This window comes from Nerophis ophidion, linkage group LG10, assembly GCF_033978795.1.
Source record: "Nerophis ophidion isolate RoL-2023_Sa linkage group LG10, RoL_Noph_v1.0, whole genome shotgun sequence".
Lineage (NCBI taxonomy): Eukaryota > Metazoa > Chordata > Actinopteri > Syngnathiformes > Syngnathidae > Nerophis > Nerophis ophidion.
In genome coordinates, this window is record NC_084620.1 from 42,812,660 (window position 1) to 42,834,782 (window position 22,123).

General features: G+C 44.0%; 2 protein-coding genes across 5 annotated transcripts in view; both read left to right on the forward strand.

Annotated features, from left to right (window-relative positions):
* The window catches only part of LOC133560851 (hepatocyte growth factor activator), a 50,060-nt gene extending 33,732 nt beyond the window's left edge, over positions 1-16,328 (forward strand). For 3 of the 4 annotated variants that reach the window (XM_061913841.1, XM_061913842.1, XM_061913843.1), the window contains 7 exons: positions 1,890-1,987; positions 4,503-4,770; positions 10,467-10,606; positions 10,731-10,871; positions 12,062-12,204; positions 15,470-15,618; positions 15,717-16,328. In XM_061913841.1, coding sequence (XP_061769825.1) covers positions 1,890-1,987; positions 4,503-4,770; positions 10,467-10,606; positions 10,731-10,871; positions 12,062-12,204; positions 15,470-15,618; positions 15,717-15,846 — 1,069 coding nt within the window. In that variant the 3' untranslated portion in view covers positions 15,847-16,328. Of the gene's footprint in view, positions 1-1,889; positions 1,988-4,502; positions 4,771-10,466; positions 10,607-10,730; positions 10,872-12,061; positions 12,205-13,844; positions 14,168-15,469; positions 15,619-15,716 lie in introns of those variants that run through there. The other variant, XM_061913844.1, reaches the window with a different exon arrangement.
* A 133-nt stretch (positions 16,329-16,461) lies between these two features.
* Positions 16,462-22,123, forward strand: LOC133560852 (uncharacterized protein K02A2.6-like). The gene has a single exon (XM_061913845.1). It carries the CDS (start codon positions 20,427-20,429, stop codon positions 21,429-21,431), a length of 1,005 nt encoding a protein of 334 aa, XP_061769829.1. The 5' UTR covers positions 16,462-20,426; the 3' UTR covers positions 21,432-22,123.

Here is a 22,123-nt window from a genome sequence, read left to right on the forward strand (position 1 = left end):
CTTCATTAACATAAACTTCTTCAACATAAATTTCTTCCCTGTTCAATTCTTCTTCCAGGGGGCACTCGTCCTCCTTTTTGGCCGACAGCTCACTCTGGTGGTCGGCCTGCTCCGACAGCGTTTCCAGCCTCTGAGTCTCCCAGCGCTTCTCCTCGAGCAGCCTTGTATAACTTGCCACGAGAGCCCAGGTGACGTCATCGTCCTCCGCTTTCACTGGTGTCTTCTTGTTGGGCGCCGATGTGACGGACTCCCAGCCGTCACCGTGTGGGTTGCGAGGACACTTGACACACGACGCCTCGTAGCAGGTGTGATTTACTTTTATTTGTTCGCACAACCTTTCTTCGGGGCAGTCGGGCGCGCCCATTTCTAGTGCGCCGGTCCTGCTTCCTGGTCACGCTGCACCTTTCGGTGCTCGCTTGCTGTGTCTGTGGTGGAGACTCATCTTGCCGTGCTCTGGTGTCGTGCTCGTGGTCGGGTTGCCGTGGTTTCCTCCTTTCTCTCTCTCGCTCGTGCCCCCTTCGCCTCTCTTAAAGTCTAGGAGCAGATGCGCAGATTGTGAGCAGGTGTGTGTCCTACGCACCTGACTCCGATTGCCGTCATGCCGCTCCGTGTGCGTCACGCCTCTCCTCGCCGCCGCATGCCCCGCCTTCTGGCCTCCATTCTGGTCCGGAACGCCTCTGTCCGCCCGCTGTCGGCCCGTTGGCTGCATCTCTCCACAGTGCGCTTGTCTCTGAGAGGAGAGACAAGAAAGAGGGAGAAACACATGCAGTTTAATGCCCGCAGCTAAAAGCAACTGCGTGAGAACGTATACTCGGAATATCACGATATAGTCATTTTCTATATCACACAGCGACAAACCCGCAATGTATCAAGTATATCGATATATCACCCAGCCCTAACTATATGGACAATTGAGTCTGCAATTGACAACATGCGCAACTAGGATAGGCTCCAGCTCGTTTAGAAAATTGATGGAATGAAAATGGAGTGAACAACATGCATAGTTTTGAAACTTGGGAAGAAGCTGGAGTACCCGGACAAATCGCATAGGGAGAACATGCAAACTAAACACAGAGATGCCTAAGTGAAGGTTCGAACGATCTCCTCATTGTGTTCCCTACATGCTAACCACTATTTTCTAGTGTTTAAAATCTATCTATCTATCTGTTTATAGGGCATACATTCTCGGTGTACCGCACGATAAGATATGTGGCTAACAATAACGATAATCTTAATATGGCAATGCTGCAATTACCAATATTTTATTTGTATTATGTACACTTAATTAGCCCTATTGCGGTAATGTGACTGTGAATGCTTGTCTGTGTATCTGTGTTGACCCTGCACTGAGGTGGCAACTTGTCAGGGGCACCCTGCCTTCTGCCCAAGTGCAGATGGGATAGGATCCAGCCCACCCACGACCCCAAAAGGTACAAACGGTAAACAATGGGTCAATAGCATGAGTGCTCCCTGAACATACTGTATACTGTAAAACAGTGACTGTACTCACTAAGGAGTGAACAATGAAATACTTTTATTGTTGCAAAAAAATTATCATTAATACTGAATATTTAAATGCATGTTGTGCCTATTTTTTTTTATTGTATCTGTGTGTAATTGAACTATAGCAACAAATATGAGGGGAAAAGACACAAATCATTTATTTTTCGATTAATTATCCATTATAATTTTCCATTACTATTGCAAAACATTTTTGTAAATATTTTAATTGGATTCCAAAATTATTAAAAAAACAAGACACTGCTGGTGAAAAGAATATATTTTATCGTGTTGTAATATTTGTATGAAAAATACTAAAGATATTAATTTTGAAAAAGCATTTCATTGTTGGGTTGTAAAATAATGTCAGTTTTACATACTGTGTACAGAAATCCTGATGGAGACAAGATGCCGTGGTGTTACACTCTGAATAAGGGCGCCATCTCCTGGGAGTACTGTGACGTGCTTTCCTGCAAGATGCCTTTCTGTAAGTACACTATTCACTTCATAAGTTATTATTACAGCTAATTGTTAGCTAATAGTGGGCCGAGTCATTTCATTTACAAAATTCAATACATAATTATACTTACTTAAACTCGCGCAATCATTGATGGCATGTCCGAAAGGCAAACCAGTTGCCATCTACCGAATGTGATGACCTGTACTACCTTAAAGGCCTGCTGAAATTAGATTTTCTTATTTAAACGGGGATCATACTTGATCATTTCGCGATATTGCCATATTTTTGGTGAAAGGATTTAGTAGAGAACATCGACGATAAAGTTTGCAACTTTTGGTCGCTAATAAAAAATCCTTGCCTGTACCGAAAGTAACAGACTATGTGCGCGTGACGTCACGGGTTGTAGGGCTCCTCACATCCTCACAATGTTTATAATCATAGCCACCAGCAGCAAGAACAATTTGGACCGAGAAAGCAACGATTTGCCCATTAATTTGCGCGAGGATGAAAGATTTGTGGATGAGGAAAGTTAGAGTGAAGCACTAAAAAAAAAGGCGACGCAGTGTGAGCGATTCAGATATTATTAGACACATATAGTTGGATAATTTTGGAAAATCCCTTATCTGCTTATTGTGTTAATAGTGTTTTAGTGAGATTATAAAGTCATACCTGAAAGTCAGAAGGCTGCGGTGAACGCCAGTGTCTCTGAGAGAAGCCAATGGAGGAGCCAAGATCACAGCTGCCTTTTTGACAGCTACAGGAGGTCGTCAAATAATCCACTGAAGTCTCCGGTAAGAGCCGACTTAATATCACAATTTTCCCATCCAAAAACTTGCTGGTTGACGTAGAGAAACATGTTCGCTTGACCGCTCTGTGTTAAAGCTTCACAACAAACAAAGAAACACCGGCTGTGTTTGGGTTGCTAAAGGCAGCTGCAACCCACCGCGTTCCACCAACAGCATTGTTCTTTATAGTCTCCATTATTAATTGAACAAATTGCAAAAGATTCAGCAACACAGATGTCCAGAATACTGTGTAATTATGCGATGAAAAGAGACAAATTTTAGCCGTGAGTGGTGCTGGGCTGAAATGTCCGCTCCAACCAATAACGTCACAAGCACGCGTCAACAAAACCGTCATCATTCCGCGACGTTTTCAACTGGATACCTCGCGGGAAATTTAAAATTGCAATTTAGTAAACTAAACCGGCCGTATTGTCACGTGTTGCAATGTTAAGATTTCATCATTGCTATATAAACTATCAGACTGCGTGGTCGGTAGTAGTGGGTTTCAATAGGCCTTTAAATAATGTTGGTTTGGGATTAAACGCCTCATTTATTGGCCCATTTTCAGTTTGGTCCTTATAGGCAAAAAGTTTGGTTACACCTGACTTAGAAGATTTGGCTAGTGACTAAGTTCATTCGAAAAGTTGGTTGATTCACGTTTATTTATTTAAGTTGAAGTTTAGTTAGTTCATTTAATTGTACCCTTTTTAACATATTACACGCCAGGTGATTGACCAAAATACTTTTTTAGTTAACGGTAGTTCCGTTCACTCTTTGAAAACATAAATAAATAAATGATAAATGGGTTGTACTTGTATAGCGCTTTTCTACCTTCAAGGTACTCAAAGCGCTTTGACACTACTTCCACATTTACCCATTCACACACACATTCACACACTGATGGAGGGAGCTGCCATGCAAGGCGCCAACCAGCACACATCAGGAGCAAGGGTGAAGTGTCTTGCTCAGGACACAACGGACGTGACGAGGTTGGTACTAGGTGGGAATTGAACCAGGGACGCTCGGGTTGCGCACGGCCACTCTCCCCACTGCGCCACGCCGTCCCATGAAAGTTTTCTTAATTTGTTAGTCTGTTTGCTAGTTTGATCATTTATTTGTTAGCAGGATTACGCATAAACTGCACAACCGATTTCTATGGAACTTTGCTGAAATGGCGGCACAGTTGCAGAGCATAAGCCTGCTAAATTTTTTAACATTACATCTTTCCTCATAAGCTGTGAAGTAGCTGGCGAGCCAATAAAATTTTGTTATGATTATTCACACTTTTGTTAATTTCATTCAAAATTAAACACATTAAAATGTTGTGGCTGAACTATATTTGAAAACTATCACATCATGCAATATTTAAAAAAAAAAACATAGCATCTTGTCTAGGATGAACATGGTCAACATGCAACACGCTAGTTAGTCTAGCTAATTGATTAGTTCATATGCTTTGTCTGTTAATTTGTTGTTTGGTAGCAGATTAGGCAAAAAAGTAAACAATTGATTTCCACAATATCTTGTAGATTGCTCATTTTCCATGAAAAAAACTGTAACATTTCCTCATATAAATCAAAGTTTATTTATGTTGCCCTTAATCACAAGCATCTCAAAGGGCTGCACAAGCATAACATCTTTTAAACTAGAAAGTAGCCTGCATACGGACAAAATTATGTAGTTGGGAAACATTACGCAATTTCCATTGTATGAGAAAACTGACCTGATAATTATTATTATTATTATTTTTTACATAGCCTCTTCTCGTCGGATGAACATGTTCAACACGCTCCCAGGACTCGGCAATGCTAAGCCATCCAAGCCAGCTTCAAAGAAGGCCGTGTGCGGTACAAAGCACAAGAAGAGAGTGTCGGTCGCCAGGGGAAGGATCATGGGAGGAAACGCTGCACTTCCTGGTACTCATCCCTGGATGGCTGCCATTTATTACGGAGAGTCTGAATTCTGCGCCGGAACCTTAATCGCCTCCTGCTGGGTTGTCTCTGCAGCACACTGTTTATTTCGGAAGTACGCAAAAACTTCTTGTACTAGTACTTGTTGTTCCACTATGGCAATCTACCTCCCATTTGTTGTGTTTCTGAAAAAATATCCCTATTGGATAGAATTTTAATAGAAATAATCAGTAAAAAAAGTATGATTTTGGCACCTCAAATTTTTGGCATCGTAAAAGCAAGTTAAAGTAATTTTTGTAATTTTAGCCCTTTTTTAGGGCAGCGTAAGGTTGATTAAGATTTACTTTCCTACTTGTGCAAGAAAGAGGCTAACCGGTGTAAAACTTTAAAAAAAGTCAAGAAATTATAAAAACTGTTCAGCCCCCTATACTTTCATAAAGTTTCAGTGTTGGGAGGTCCGTTCGTTTACAGGTACAGTCGTGGTCAAAAATTTACGTACACTTGTAAAGAACCTAATCTCATGGCTGTCTTGAGTTTACACTCATTTCTACAAGTCTTTATTTTTTGTGATAGAGTGACTGGAGTACATGTTTGTCACACAAAACATTCATGAAGTTTGTTTCTTTTATGAATTTATTATTGGTCAGATCTGTGCGGCGTTCCTTTGACTTTCCCATTGTCAAAAGTATACCTACAACAATGTTAATATTTGGTTACATGTCCCTTGGCAAGTTTCACTACAATAAGGTGCTTTTGTTAGCCATCCACAAGCTTCTGGCAAGCTTCTGGTTGAATGTTTGACCACTCTTCTTGACAAAATTGGTGCAGTTTAGCTAACTTTGCTGGTTTTCTGACATGGCCTTGTTTATTCAGCATTGTTCACATGTTCTGAATGGGGTTTAAGTCAGGACTTTGGGAAGGCCATTATAAAACTTTGATCGCGTCTCAATCCATGGCGATGCAAAACAGGCCTGACTGTGGACAGTGACACTTGTGTTGCAGCAGCTTCCAATTCATTGCAGACACACTTTTTGGTGTTTCTCGGTTGACTTGATCATCCTGACCAATTTTCTCTCAGCAGCATGTGATAGCTTGCGTTTTCTTCCTGATGGTAGCAGTGACCAGACTGTGCCATGCACTTTATACTTACAAAAAAATTGTCTGCACGGTTGCTCTTGACCTTAAGCTGCTTTGAAGTGGCACCAAGTGACTTTGCTGACTTCTTCAAGTCAATGATTCTTTTTTTCAGATCTGTGTGACTTTCCCATTGTCGCGTTTGTAACCGTTTTTCTTATCGCATGAGCACTATTTAATTGGGCTCAGAGAAGTCAACAGGTGTCATCAATCATAATCACTCACAAGAAGTTAAGAGGCCATGCCATGAAGCTTATTTGATTTGGTTGTAACTTTTCTACATCACCAAAATTGATATTGTTGTATATATACTTTTGACTCAACAGATTTGGTCACATTTTCAGTAGACACATAATGAATTCATAAAAGAACCAAACTTCATGAATGTTTTTTGTGACGATAAAGTATGTGCTTCAATCACTCTATCACAAAAAAATAAATAGTAAATGGGTTGTACTTGTATAGCGCTTTTCTACCTTTTTTTTTTTAAAGAAACGCAAAGCACTTTGACACTATTTCCACATTCACCCATTCACACACTGATGGCGGGAGCTGCCATGCAAGGCGCTAACCAAGACCCATCAGGAGCAAGGGTGAAGTGTCTTGCTCAAGGACACAAGGGACGTGACTAAGATGTAGAAGGTGGGGATTGAACCAGTAACCCTCAGATTGCTGGCACGGCCACTCTCCAAACTTTGCCATGCCGTCCCCAATAAGAGTTGTAGCGCAGTGTTGTTTGTGCTTACGCACCAAACGTCAGTTCAGAGTACCCACCCTTTTTGGGTACACTCGAGGGAGTACTGGAAAGTGCTCCCCCGGGTGATTCCCTTGTCCTACTGGGGGACTTCAACGCTCATGTTGGCAACGACAGTGAAACCTGGAGAGGCGTGATTGGGAAGAATGGCCGCCCGGATCTGAACCAGAGTGGTGTTTTGTTATTGGACTTTTGTGCTCGTCACAATTTGTCCATTACAAACACCATGTTCAAACATAAGGGTGTCCATATGTGCACTTGGCACCAGGACACCCTAGGCCGCAGTTCCATGATCGACTTTGTAGTTGTGTCATCAGCTTTGCGGCCTTATGTTTTGGACACTCAAGTGAAGAGAGGGGCGGAGCTTTCTACCGATCACCACCTGGTGGTGAGTTGCCCGCGATGGTGGGGGAGGATGCCGGACCGGCCTGGCAGGCCCAAACGCATTGTGAGGGTCTGCTGGGAACGTCTGGCAGAGTCTCCTGTCAGAGAAAGTTTCAATTCCCACCTCCGGAAGAACTTCGAACATGTCACGAGGGAGGTGCTGGACATTGAGTCCGAGTGGACCATGTTCCGCACCTCTATTGTCGAAGCGGCTGATCGGAGCTGTGGCCGCAAGGTAGTTGGTGCCTGTCGGAGCGGCAATCCTAAAACCCCTTGGTGGACACCAGCGGTGAGGGATGCCGTCAAGCTGAAGAAGGAGTCCTATCAGGTCCTTTTGGCTCATAGGACTCCGGAGGCAGTGGACAGGTACCGACAGGCCAAGCGGTGTGTGGCTTCAGCGGTCGCTAAGGCAAAAACTCGGACATGGGAGGAGTTCGGGGAAGCCATGGAAAACGTCTTCCGGACGGCTTCGAAGCGATTCTGGACCACCGTCCGCCGCCTCAGGAAGGGGAAGCAGTGCACTATCAACACCGTGTATGGTGCGGATGGTGTTCTGCTGACCTCAACTGCGGATGTTGTGGATAGGTGGAAGGAATACTTCGAAGACCTCCTCAATCCCACCAACACGTCTTCCTATGAGGAATCAGTGCCTGGGGAATATGTGGTGGACTCTCCTATTTCTGGGGCTGAGGTCGCTGAGGTAGTTAAAAAGCTCCTCGGTGGCAAGGCCCCGGGGGTGGACGAGTTCCGCCCGGAGTTCCTTAAGGCTCTGGATGCTGTGGGGCTGTCTTGGTTGACAAGACTCTGCTGCATCGTGTGGACATCGGGGGCAGTACCTCTGGATTGGCAGACCGGGGTGGTGGTTCCTCTCTTTAAGAAGGGGGACCGGAGGGTGTGTTCCAACTATCGTGGGATCACACTCCTCAGCCTTCCCGGTAAGGTTTATTCAGGTGTACTGGAGAGGAGGCTACGCCGGATAGTCGAACCTCGGATTCAGGAGGGACAGTGTGGTTTTCGTCCTGGTCGTGGAACTGTGGACCAGCTCTATACTCTCGGCAGGGTTCTTGAGGGTGCATGGGAGTTTGCCCAACCAGTCTACATGTGCTTTGTGGACTTGGAGAATGCATTCGACCGTGTCCCTCGGGAATTCCTGTGGGGAGTGCTCAGAGAGTATGGGGTATCGGACTGTCTTATTGTGGCGGTCCGCTCCCTGTACGATCAGTGCCAGAGCTTGGTCCGCATTGCCGACAGTAAGTCGAACACATTTCCAGTGAGGGTTGGACCCCGCCAACGCTGTCCTTTGTCACCGATTCTGTTCATAACTTTTATGGACAGAATTTCTAGGCGCAGTCAAGGCGTTGAGGGGTTCCGGTTTGGTGACCGCAGGATTAGGTCTCTGCTTTTTGCAGATGATGTGGTCCTGATGGCTTCATCTGACCGGGATCTTCAGCTCTCACTGGATCGGTTTGCAGCCGAGTGTGAAGCGACCGGAATGAGAATCAGCACCTCCAAGTCCGAGTCCATGGTTCTCGCCCGGAAAAGACCCTGCCCCAAGTGGAGGAGTTCAAGTACCTAGGAGTCTTGTTCACGAGTAGGGGAAGAGTGGATCGTGAGATCGACAGGCGGATCGGTGCGGCGTCTTCAGTAATGCGGACACTGTATTGATCCGTTGTGGTGAAGAAGGAGCTGAGCCGGAAGGCAAAGCTCTCAATTTACCGGTCGATCTACGTTCCCATCTTCACCTATGGTCATGACCCTTGGGTCATGACCGAAAGGATAAGATCACGGGTACAAGCGGCCGAAATGAGTTTCCTCCGCCGTGTGGCGGGGCTCTCCCTTAGAGATAGGGTGAGAAGCTCTGCCATCCGGGAGGAGCTCAAAGTAAAGCCGCTGCTCCTCCACATCGAGAGGAGCCAGATGAGGTGGTTCGGGCATCTGGTCAGGATGCCACCCGAACGCCTCCCTAGGGAGGTGTTTAGGGCACGTCCAACCGGTAGGAGGCCACGGGGAAGACCCAGGACACGTTGGGAAGACTATGTCTCTCGGCTGGCCTGGGAACGCCTCGGGATCCCCCGGGAAGAGTTTGACGAAGTGGCTGGGGAAAGGGAAGTCTGGGTTTCCCTGCTTAGGCAGTTGCCCCCGCGACCCGACCTCGGATAAGCGGAAGAAGATGGATGGATGGATGGATGAATATTTTGAAAAAGTTCAACTATTGAAGGACATGGTTCATCCATCTATCTGTCAAGATTCTTCCACTTATCTGGGTCCACCAGGGGTACACAGAGGCATTCCTGGGCAGCTGCGAGACATAATCTCTCCCAACCTTTCTTAGATCTATCCCAGGGCCTCCTACTGGGTGGGCATGTCCGGGACACCTCAGCAGTGTGGCGTCCATGGGGCATCTGGACTAAATGCTGGACCCAAGTCAACTGGCTACTCTTGATGTAAAGGAGCAAGCGGCTCGAGTCTGAGCTTCTTTTTGATGACCAAGCTCCTCACCGTATGTTTTAGGGTGAGTCCAGCCAGTTCACAGAGAAAAGTCATTTTAGCCGCTACTATCCATGATCTTTCTTTTCGGTCACTACCCAAAGCTTGTGACCATAGATAAAGGTAGGAATATAGATTGACCGCTAAACCGAGACCATTGCCTTTCAGCTTAGCTCTCCGTAACGACAGTCCGGCATAGTGACTGTATTGCTGCGCCGATTCACCTTGTTGATTTCACACTTTCAATTTTGTGAGTAAGGCCCCAATTTGGACAGCATTAACACCTCTTTTTTGGCTAATTCTGTTTATTAAAAATCTGAGCAGAACCTGTGACAAAGTGCAGCCTTGGCAAGGGCTTCACAAATTCTGACTTTTTTGTCAAATTACTCTGGTAAAATAGCATTGTTTAAGATATTAGTTTGTGAGTCAGCAGCAATGTGCAGAGAAGGGCTCAGATGGGTTCCACCCAGCTTCTGCCATCCTTGTCACTGCCGTTGTGTCCATGGGCAAGACACTTCAACCACCTTGCTCCCAGTGCTGCTGACACTGGTGTGTAGGAGATGCATTTACACTACACATTTAAAGCCACGTTTGCATTAGGGGAAGCTGTGTCTACAAATATAGCTTACCACAACCAATGTGTGAATTCATTCATGGGTTTTCAATTCTCACTGTAAAAAGCAGTGGGTGTCTTGAAAAGTATAAATGTAATCCATTAATATTATTATAAAAAATTAAAACCAAATCTGTTGGTGCTGTACATTATAATATTATGAGACGTTTTCTCAAGGATTTTTCTTTATTCATACTTTTTTGTAAAATTATCACTAAAGGACTTATGTGAAATATGGCCCTGCAATGAGGTGGCGACTTGTGTACCCCGCCTTCCGTTTGATTGCAGCTGAGATAGGCACCAGCAGCCTCCGTGACCCCAAAGGGAATAAGCGGTAGAAAATGGATGGATGGATGTGAAATAGAATTGTCCAGAACTTCATATTAGTTAGCCGACAGAACATTCTGACTTTCTTCTGCTACATTGTTCCCCATTGCAGTCCCCTGACGTCCCAGCTTCGAGTGGTCCTCGGCCAGCACCACTTCAACGTGAGCGGCAGGGACACAAGAACGTTTGGAGTGGACAAGTACATCTTTCCCAAACAGTTCTCCGTGTTTAACCCTACACTACATGACATCGGTAAACACTACACTGACGTTGAAACGAGTGACGTAAAATAGAAGGCCTTCTATGTTGTCTACATAGATCGCTATGCGTCAGCAAACAGCTGTGTAAAGTCCTAAAATCTGTGATGTTTATCCAGTCTTGATCAAACTGAAGAAACAAAACGGCCAATGCGTCAAGAGGACACAGTTCATCAGACCCATTTGTCTCCCAGATGGAAATGTCTCCTTCCCTGATGGCTACTGCTGCACCATCAGCGGATGGGGTCGCTTGCATGAGAGTGAGTAGGTCACGTGACTACATTAGGAAGTGTGTGGCACTCTTAACGTAAACAAAACCTATTCAGACACCAATATGGACTTCAACGGAAAGGGAGCACTTTTCATTGAAAGGTCAAAGGTAACAGTAGACAGTGTTGAGGTCAGGTACGTTTCCACACCAAACTAAGTTACTAAAGTACGGATCACATTTATGTTGTCATTACGCAAAAACTAAGATGTTTTGGTCTATAGTGTTTAAACTTATTTTGTAGTTCAGAATGTGACCTTTTAGGTAACACTTTATAATAAAAACACACTTAATCATTAATAAAGCTTTAATACATTCTGAATTTAAAATTTATAAAGCATATTTCTCATTACCATTGTGTGAATGTAAAAATGTCTCGAGCAAACTAGTGGTACATGTAAATGTAGTACAAGTGGTATGCCAAAGAATGACTTGATTGATATAGTGTATTATTTTCCGATATTCAAGCACAGTGTTACTGTTCAACCTGTGTGCAATGTTACAATGACCAAAAATATTAAGTATATCTGCTAAATAAAACTGCCACCCTGTTTTAAATGAACACTTACTGTATTTTAATGTTGGTCATTAAGGCAGTACTTTGAGAGCCAACTCTTTTCTGAGGTGGTACATGGTAAAAAAAAAAAAGTTTGAGAACCACTGGTCTAGAGTGATTATTAGGTCTTATTTGCATACACTTAAAATTACAAACAAACCATTGACAACACCTACATATAATGTAGAAATTCTGAGTTAATCATTTGCAAAGTATGAAAATGCAATTATTAGGGTTTTTTTATAGATTAGTTTATTAAACTAGTAAAGAGTAAAACATTTACAAGTGTTTATAAACTGCATGCTACTGAGTATTAATGTTGAAAATATTCTTTCTAAATGTTAAATTCATTAATTTAGTAATGCTTTGTTAAAGCTTAAGTGCGTGTTATGATTATGTTACTAAACTTAGGTCATACTATTTTCTCATGAGCAGTATTGGCAAAAAAAAAACAACTTTTGCCTCAAACTGTTTCTCGCAAGATGATTTTTTTTTTATAATTGATTTTTAAAAATTATTTTTAGTCTAGTTACAGTTTAAAATTACAGAGCATCTTACAATGTTTGTTACTTTATTTTTCATTACTGTTATGATGTTTATAATGTATTTTTAATGTGTTCTGGCAGAAGCAGATGGTTACTCCAATCTGCAAGAAGCCGGAGTGAGGCTAATCCGCCATGACGTGTGTCGGAAACCAGAGGTGTTTGGCAACCATGTCACTGCCAATATGATTTGTGCGGGGCTCAACGGTTGTGTGGACGCTTGTCAGGTAAGAATTACATTTGCATTGAACAAGTAAACCATCTGTTTTCTTAAAGTACCAGTATAATGGAAAAACAAGTTGCCTCTACATTGAAGCTATTATCACACATATCTGATTTATAACACCAAAAGACATGCAATCAAAATAGTATAAATCTCATGGAGATTCCCAAGCCGTATTGAGAGATCTAATGAGCAATTCAGTCTTGTGATCCGTGACGTACTGGAACCACAGATCCCTTCACCACCACCAACAATGCGAGTAATGCATACTTTGTTACAGCCAACAATAAATACTTTAGGACAAATGATGATCCAGAACCGTATATTTTCGAGCCTGAACATAAGGAGGATGAGCTACTGATTTTAAAAGCTCCGCTAAACTGTTACGGCTTTAGTAAAACACAATGCGTCATGTACAAGTATTGCTGCCTGCTAAACAAGAATTACAAACTACGGACATCCAGTAACAAAACGATTATTTACTGTACAATGTCTTCTCACACTGGGAGGATGACTCCTAGGATGTTCTTTTTTCCCCATTTAGATGAGGAATTAATCACAATCCTCATGGAGGGTTAATAAAGTTGCTGCAGAAACTTGTCTTCGTTCATGTCCTGTCTTTGTCTCCATCTCCGGTTGTAAGTTGAATGTCACAGATGAAGAACTTCTCGATATATGGCTAAATCGTCCTAATCTCCAGGTGAGAGGCATGATTTATGCACTTTAACCAACAAGGACACCCACCAGCTCCTTAAACGCGCCGCTAAAAATTAATTAGCGCTTTAGTGCTTATACTGTAGTAACAATATCGCTAATATTTGGTCAATATTCAGGTCACAACATTTAAATGAAGCATTATTGGTGGTAGGTAGGTAGGTAGGTAGGTAGGTCTTTATTGTCATTGCAACAAGTACAACGAAACTTTGGGTGGGTGTCGGGTTGTTAGTTAGAGGGTTCTGTGGGCGGAATAGAGGAGCGCCTGTTGACTGATGTTAGACTTTAATACACATGTTTCCTTGTCTTACATAGGAGTTTTGAATGATAAACAGCAGATAGATCTCTTTCCAATTTTTGCGTATTTCCAATCTTACAAATCTGCGGGTATAGTCAGAGTGCAAACGAGTTCCACCTGTAGCGTCATACGATCCCGAATCTACAGAAACTGCCGAAGCAAATACGAGCGGAATATTCAAAATGGCCATCTGAAATTTTGGTATATTGTCATTTTTAGATATTATACTTTGCAGATTGGAGACTGCGGATTAAAAATACAATTGATATGGTTTAACAGATAAAAGTAAACACAGTTCAGCATATTATTTTTCCATAATACTGGTACTTTAAATCTTGATTGTGTGATTTGAAGATGTTGTAAATTAATCAAAATTAAAAATATATGGATACCATTTTTGGCTAAGGAGATCTCAAGTTTCGTGACCAACACACACAATTTGAACGTGATTCAGATAAAACTGTGACATGAGTTCCGTGCACAACAAATTTGAAACTTAATTTAATGTAAAGAGATCCAATATGGCCTAAATTGGCGCCTGTTGAGATCTGAAGTATGGTTACCAACACTAAATATTTTTTTCCTTGCCATTTGTGTAGCTAACAAACCTTAATACTTATCCTTTCCATCAGGGGGACTCTGGGGGCCCGCTAGCCTGTTCGAGGAATGACGTCAGTTTCCTGTATGGGATTATCAGCTGGGGGGAGGGCTGCGGCAACTCAAAAAAACCAGGTGTTTACACGAAAGTGGCCAACTATATGGACTGGATCAATTCTGTCATCAAACCAAAACCAAAGACGACTTGAAAGGACATTTGTTTTCTTTAGCTTTGATTATATTTCACTTTTAATACAGTTTTATGCTGGGGTTTTTTTTGTGAAAGTCTATGACCTTTTAAAAACTGTGAACAAAAATGGAGACTGAATAAACTTGAGTTTTCCTGTTTTTTTCCCAACACGTAAATGTGTGTATCCATATTAAAACTACTTCTAGTAATATCCTTACAAGGGAGGGCTTCCAAATTTGGTGTTTTTATGAGGACAGACTAAAGTATGTTGTTATCGGTCAAAGAGTAATCAAACAGTCCATTTTTGATAACTTTGTCGCATGAGACGTTACCTCCCGGGTGAAGATTTGTTACCGGTTTAACGGGTGCATTGATAGCAAACTGCCTCTGGGTCATTTTACAATTTTTCATGCCAGCAAATCAAGATGCCTGATAAAAAGTTCAAAAAAATGAAGACTCCACTTTTTAAGCTAGCTCAATGCTAATTTACACGAGATATGAATGTTGTCAGTCTGTCTGTGTTGGCCCTGCGATGAGGTGGCGATTTGTCTGGGAATACAGCTGGGATAAGCTCCAGCCACCCCCGCAACACCGAGAGAGACAGGCAAGAAAATGGATGAATGAATGCCATATACATGCTACTGATTAGAATTAGCAATTTACAGTGCAGTTTTAACTTTCCCAAAAATTGGCAATCAAAACTACAGCTAGGATGAGTAATACATTCAAATACACACTTTCTAGGACTCCACAAAAGAGAAAATTGGCTTTTTCAACATAATGGCAAAGATTGCTTCCTGACTTCGACAACACACCTCGGACTAACTGAATTTAATGCATAGTTGCAAATGAGACTCAGAAGTGTAAGAAAAGGTATTATCGGCTCGGTGTCAAATGCTGAATTAGAATATTGAATTTTATTATTAAACAAATCTTACATTTATCACCACATGAACACACAGAAAATTGGTACAGGTGAGTACCGATACTGATTCCCAGACAATGGGAAATGTTACTTTCGGTTCAAATGTGATTGGTACTCATCCCTAAACCCAACCTTTTTATTAACGTAAAATCGTGATGTTGTCCTGACTATTTAATTATAGATTTTTGTAGAATTTGAATTTTATTGTATTATAACCCTCTTAAAACCAGGCATTTTTTAATTGCAATATAGCTGTGTTTTTGCGGATAATAAGTTTATAAAATCACAGTTTTGTCATGATCCGTGGTCCGGATGATGTTTTGTTTAGTTATGTTCTATTAGTTTTGGACTCCTTTAGTACCTGTTTGTGCACCTCCTGAGTTTAGTCACCATGGTAACTTATGATTTTCACCTGCCTTTGTTGTTTGGGACACACCTGTGTCTAATCAAGAGACTACTATTTAAGTCTGCCTTTGTTGATCACTTGTTCTGGCTTCATTGTTTGTGTCACACCTTTGCCAAGTGAGTTTTGTTCCATGCTCTAGTCCAGGGGTCACCAACGCGGTCCCGCGGGCACCCGGTCGCCCATAAGAACCAGAGGAATCGCCCGCTGGCCTGTTCTAAAAATAGTTCAAATAGCAGCTGTGGAGAGGCGACGCCGAAGGTCCGACAGAGAGGCAGGGCATGGCGGCGGGTATGGGGAGCGAGCGAGCGGCGAGGCCACAAACAAGATCAGGTTTGTGGATTGCGCACCTGTACACGATTAACATATCTCCTCTCGCTGTATAAAAGGGGAGAAGGAGAGAACGGGGCTGGTGATGGAGCAACCCATATGAGGAAGGAACGAGAGACAACAACACGAGCAGCAGCGCGTGCAACCCGGAAGAGAGCGAGAGGCAGACGCAGACAACGGGAAGGCTGAAAAGCAAAAGCAAAAGACTTGTTTATTGAAAGAAGTCTACACCTGCTCAAAAGGCATGTCCTTCCTTGGTGGTCCTGGAACCCGCAAGACGACGGCTTGAGTCTAATGAGTGTACAAAGCAAACGTCCTGACCTCAATTTGGCTCAGTGTGCCAAACACTGCACCTACAGGAAACAGATGTTTGAACAATAACGAACATAACAGGAAACTAAGCAAACACTGCACATACAGGAAACAGATGCTTGAGCAACAACCAACTTAACAGGAAACCAAGAGTACTTCCTAGACACGAGACACATAGCAACTGACGTCAGTCAGTAGACTGACCAATCAGATAACTACTAGCACAGTGTATATAAGCTGCTGTACAACAAACTCTCAGACAGATCGCTTTGGGTTTTCCTGGTACTACTGTTCAAGTGTACTATACGATCTCCGCTCTCTGCAGACTGCGTTTAATAAAATACTTCTACTTGACTCAACTCCTGCCTCCTCGAATTGTTTTCCTGCCCCCGGCCCGGGTGAGACGGCACTAAAAATGCGTCTCAACAATTTGGGGGCTCGTCCGGGATCGAGGGAGTTGTGAGGAGAACATCGAGAGGACCATTCGGACCTAAAAATGTTCTTCATGGACAAAGGACAAAGACACTAGCCGGCACTTACAAATAAGGTAAGCAGAAACCTGTTAAAACAAATTCTGCATATTGGAAACTACTAAAATAGTGTCCTGTCCTATGTACTTGTAAGAAAACATAAAAACTAAAAGAGTCAGTAGAAGTGTAAATAACTTCGATACAGGAGGAATACACAGTATCCTCGAGAGTGGCGTAACTCCACCTGAGATCCGACGGGGTCCAGGAGCGGTTAGTACCGCGGCTGGGTTAGAGTCCCGGGGGTTGAGGTCCCTAAATTCTAGTTGTTGTTACGATATGAAAACTCCAAAAACGTTTGGGAAAATAGGTTTATAAACCTTGGAGAGATTGAAATATCGCTGTATAAAACTCCTCAAAACAACAAAATAGGTTGTTTTACGAGGGAAAAATGAGGGGAGAACAAAAATACAGTCGAAGGAAACTGCAGTTGAAAACAGAGACTGAGTAGTCTTTCGATAACACAACTTTAAGCTAAATAAAATACTGTGTGGGTATCGAATGTGTATATGACACTAACTTTGTGTGTGTATTTTAAGTGTTGTTGAGGTAAGAATGGAAGTGGGGAGAATAAGACTCTGAGTAAATCGTTGTGTGAATACTCGTTGTGTGCTGGGTCTGCGGCTGATGAACTGACGGGATACCTAACAATGTAAACGAACATCGTTCATTCGCTACAGTTTAGGGCGGGGTGGGCGGTGAAAACCGTCCATATCTGATCAACAGACACGCAGCGAGGGCTAAATCACCCAGTTGATAAGCGAGACATCTTATCTTTGGAGTAAACGCTGTGGTTCTTGTGATAGGACACCCAGTGGGAGACCGGACCGACCTTTAGGGCCGGCCTAGAAGCTTGTCTCTCAGAGAACCGCAGTGGGCTAACGCGGCTATCTCCGGGAAGATTGTTGTCGCAGTAAAACTGTGGAGCTCAGAGTCTAGTTAAAAAATGGAAGGAGAGTTTGATAGAGAAATAGATGATGATGGATGGGGCCCGGTCAGCCCATATGTCACCCTGCAAATTGGATCCACAGCTAATGCCCTAGCTGCCACATCAAAGCCAACAGATAAAGAGAAGACAGTAACAAAAGCAAAACAAAAATTAGAACAACTTATTCAGGACATGGGGAAAACATTGGAACATATAGGGCCCTTAGGACAATTGATATTTGATAAGCTGAACACAGCCGCTGTAAAGAGGGATGAAGCGGAAGAGCAGGGAAAGATTGCAGGTTTGTTGCAGAAGTCCAGTTGGAGGAAAAAGGAGCGCGACTGGGAGAAGGAGCGACGGGAGTGGGCTGAACTGTTGATCTGCTGGCAAAGCACCAAACATCTGCACCAAAAGGAGCTTCACTCCAAATCGGTAACTGCACCTCATGTCCCCACATGTCCTCCATCCTATGCGCCTCCAACCCACGGCATGTATCCCACATTTTACATTGAAAGAGGCACACTCTGGCATTAGGAGATTTCCGCGCTGTTGCTGCTCGGTGCATGACCCAGACTAATCTTAGAGATGTAGAGACGGACGCAAAAACTCTAACACTGTCCGATGAGATCAGATTCACCCAACTATGCACTGCTCTTGGTGCTGCAATGCGTAGTCATTTCCCACTGCCTAATTCAGCCGTTATGCCTAGAATTAGATGGGACCCCAAACAAAACCCCAGGCAGTTCTTATGTGAAGCCAAAGAGGCCTGGACCAATCGAACCGGCCAGTACCCCGGTAACACTGGGTCACAGGCCGAGTAGTTCCGACAAGCAGTTCTGAGTGGAGTGCCTGAGTCAGTGCAAACAGCCATGAAAAGTAACCCTGACATGTTAGGATGTCAACTTTGTACATGGGAGAAGCATCTCGTTCATCACCTTACCACGGCTCAAGACAAAACACAACAAGATGAGAAAGACAAAGCAGATTTGCAGGCACAATTACTGAAGTTACAACTAGCCAAAGCTAGAGATGACTTAAACGACAAAAAGAAGGGCAAGAAAGATCAGGTCAAGGTTATGTCTCAAACTGTAAAGCAGTGGGACGGCGATAACATTCAGGAGTCTGGGACGCCACATTTCAGAAGAAGGGGAGGACAAAATAGGGGAAGGGGAGGCCCACGGGGTGGAGGAAGGAGAGGGTTTTCTGGGGGAAGGCCTCAAGGAGGAAACCAAGGCTGTTTCCTGTGTGGGGACTCCTCCCATTGGGTGAGGGAGTGCCCATATAACCCTGCTCAGTCACAAAGAGGGTTTCCACAGAGAGGAGGAGTTCAGAACCGGGGAGGAACACACCCTCCTCAGTCTCAAGGGAGAGGACCCGCACCACAGTTCCCCTTGTGGCAAGACACTGAGTGACACGCCCCACAGAGAAGCCCTAGACAGCACCTTACGGCAGAACCGGTGCTGTCAGTGACAGTAAATCAGGACTTGCTGCCTTTCTTAGTGGATACCGGTGCTACCGTCTTCACTATCAAGACTGTGGAAAAGAAGCTGCTTACATCAGACGTCATAACAGTCATGGGTTTCTCTGGGGTTCCTACTACGCTGCCTTACACCAAGCCTCTCACAACAAGGCTTGGCTATCAGACTGCGTTGCATCCTTTCATCTACTCCCCTGAGGTACCTTCCAACCTGTTGGGGAGAGACCTCCTGACTCGATTGGGGCTACTATTCTCTGCTCGCCTGATGGACTAACAGTCTCATTCCCTGATGGAACATCTCTACCCTGCGCCAGTATTGAGTCTTCACATTCAAGCCAATACATGATTCAGCCAGTTGCAGACAGATCGGCTGACATCTACTGGGGTCTCCTACACAGTGAAACTAGTGATAAAAGTGGAATCCTGTCGGCTTACCTGACTTGGAAACCCTGGATCTCCCAAATACACCCCTATGTGGCCCCTCCTGACCCTCCTCATATGACATTGTTTTATGATAGAGAGGATACACAGTGGTATGAGGAACAGTTTAGCAGGGACATAGAGGGAACTAATTGGGCTCTTTCCACTAAAACATTTATGTGGCTCCCATAGGTGTAGCGGCAGAAGTTTCTCTCACCCCAGAGCAACTACAGTGGTACATGATGAGTGACGAGGCTTGCCCCCATGTGTCTTTAGCCTTACATCCAGAGCACCAAGCCAAAGAGCTGGGTTCTATAGTTAAAACAGCACAACTGCAAACTGATTGGCAGAGGGTTGGCTCTTCGTTGTGGTATTCACCCGCAACTCAAATCTACAAAATACAGGTTTCTTGCACTGACCATGCTCTCCTTGAACACGCTCAAATCTCCCGCCACCATGGCCGAGAGAAAACAGATCACCCCGAAGCAGCATTGTTGTTAGATTCACTGCCTTGACTCACTATGGTCCACTGGGCCCACGGATGTTGGCCTAGTCGACTGCCCCCCATTTACTTTCAAGCTGAAAAATAACAACCCAGTGTGGGTTCCCCAATACCCAAGTAAAAAAGACGCCGAAATCGGCATTGCAGATACCATTGAAGGTCTATTTGAAAAGGGGGTGTTGGTAGAAACATCCTCGGAATGGAACACTCCCATATGGCCCATTAAAAAGAAGGGCACTGGTAAATATCGCATGGTTCATGATCTTAAGGCCATTAACTCTGCGTTATGCACGCAAACCATCCCAGTTCCCAACCCTTACGTTGCGTTGACTAATCTTGATCCTCGCCACCAATGGTTCACCTGTATCGACCTCGCTAATGCATTTTTCTGCCTACCACTAGCCGAAGAATGTGGAAACATTTTTGCCTTCACCTACCGAGGGGTCCAACTGACCTATTCTCGTCTTCCTCAGGGATTTGCTCTATCACCTGGCCTATTTAATCAGGTATTAAAGGATGTTTTGACGGATTGTGCTACCACCTGGAATAAAAAACATAGCACTAACTAAGGCGCACGGAGTGGGACATGTCGGGGCTGCACAGATGCAGAGAAACCTCGAAAATTGGTGGCACCCATTTTTGAAAGATATGTGTAAATATCATGTACATACTTGCCCTGAATGCACCATGTATAATGCACAACCAACAGTCAGACCGCATCCTGGACGTTTCCCTCTCGAGACGAAAACAGGGAAAGAAATCATCATAGATTACACAGATATGGTGAACTCAGTAAAAGGGTACAGGTATATGTTGGTATGTGTGGATGCGTATTCAGGTTGGCCAGAGGTACTCCCTACAAAAAGGGAAGACAGTAAGACAGTGGTGAAGTTTTTGGTAAACCAGTATATCCCCAGACATGGTTTTCCTGAGAAAACCCGATCAGATAATGGTACACATTTCAAAATCCATGATCTGCAAAAGGTTGAAGAAATGCTGGGGTTGAAACACAAGTTTGGTTCGGTCTACCACCCACAATCCCAAGGAAACGTTGAAAGAATGAACCAAACACTCAAATCTAAATTGGCAAACATCTGTGCACAGACCAAAATTAATTGGCTAGATGCGCTACCCCTTGCCATCATGTCTGTTCGAAGCTCAATAAACCAAAGCACGGCCTTTACTCCCTTTGAGCTGACCACAGGCAGGAGGTTTCCAGTGCCCCAGTCCAAGCTTATTGGAATCAAAGGTGATGATCAGTCATTAACCCACACGCAGTATTTCCATGCTTTACAAGCCCTTGTTGCAGAGTATTCCAAGCAGGTGGGGGAGAGAAACAAGGAAGACACAGCGACTCCACCAAGCACAGAGTGGGTCCTACTGAAGGTGCTCAAGCGAAAATGGACCGAACCCAGGTGGACGGGTCCATATCGAGTGACTGAACGCACCTCGCATGCTGTTCGGCTGAACGGCAAGGGAGACACGTGGTTCCACTGGAGCCAGTGTGGAGCGGCGGACGCCCCTGCACGCACGTTGAGAGAGACACGTACCGAGTTCCGTGAACAACAACTACGGGAGAAGACCACCAATCAACAAGGGGCAGAATAATCCCCTGGTGGCATCAGGGTGAGGTGGTCTACCCAAAATCCCTGTGGGAGGAGGTGAAATAGCGCTCTTCTCCTACACGTGGTGTGCCAAACCACCAACCAGATTCGTCGAGGGACCAAGAAGATCGTGACAACCATCGACCTCCTTATTCTCTGTTGGTTTGGGTCTTTCTTTGGGCCCTGATACATCTGTCCATCACGGGTACAACTCAAGTTTAAGGTGCCACTAAGTATTAGTACTTAGTCGAATTTTTAAGTCCATATTATACGATGTTTTGATTTGTGATCTCTTTAATAGAGATCAAAAGGGGGATTAATGAGTGTACAAAGCAAACGTCCTGACCTCAATTTGGCTCAGTGTGCCAAACACTGCACCTACAGGAAACAGATGTTTGAACAATAACGAACGTAACAGGAAACTAAGCAAACACTGCACATACAGGAAACAGATGCTTGAGCAACAACCAACTTAACAGGAAACCAAGAGTACTTCCGAGACACGAGACACATAGCAACTGACGTCAGTCAGTAGACTGACCAATCAGATAACTACTAGCACAGTGTATACAAGCTGCTGTACAACAAACTCTCAGACAGATCGCTTTGGGTTTTCCTGGTACTACTGTTCAAGTGTACTATACGATCTCCGCTCTCTGCAGACTGCGTTTAATAAAATACTTCTACTTGACTCAA

Coding starts and splice junctions, on each gene's coding strand:
- LOC133560852 (XM_061913845.1), top strand. CDS start 20,427: ATGCAGAGAAACCTCGAAAATTGGTGGCACCCATTTTTGAAAGATATG.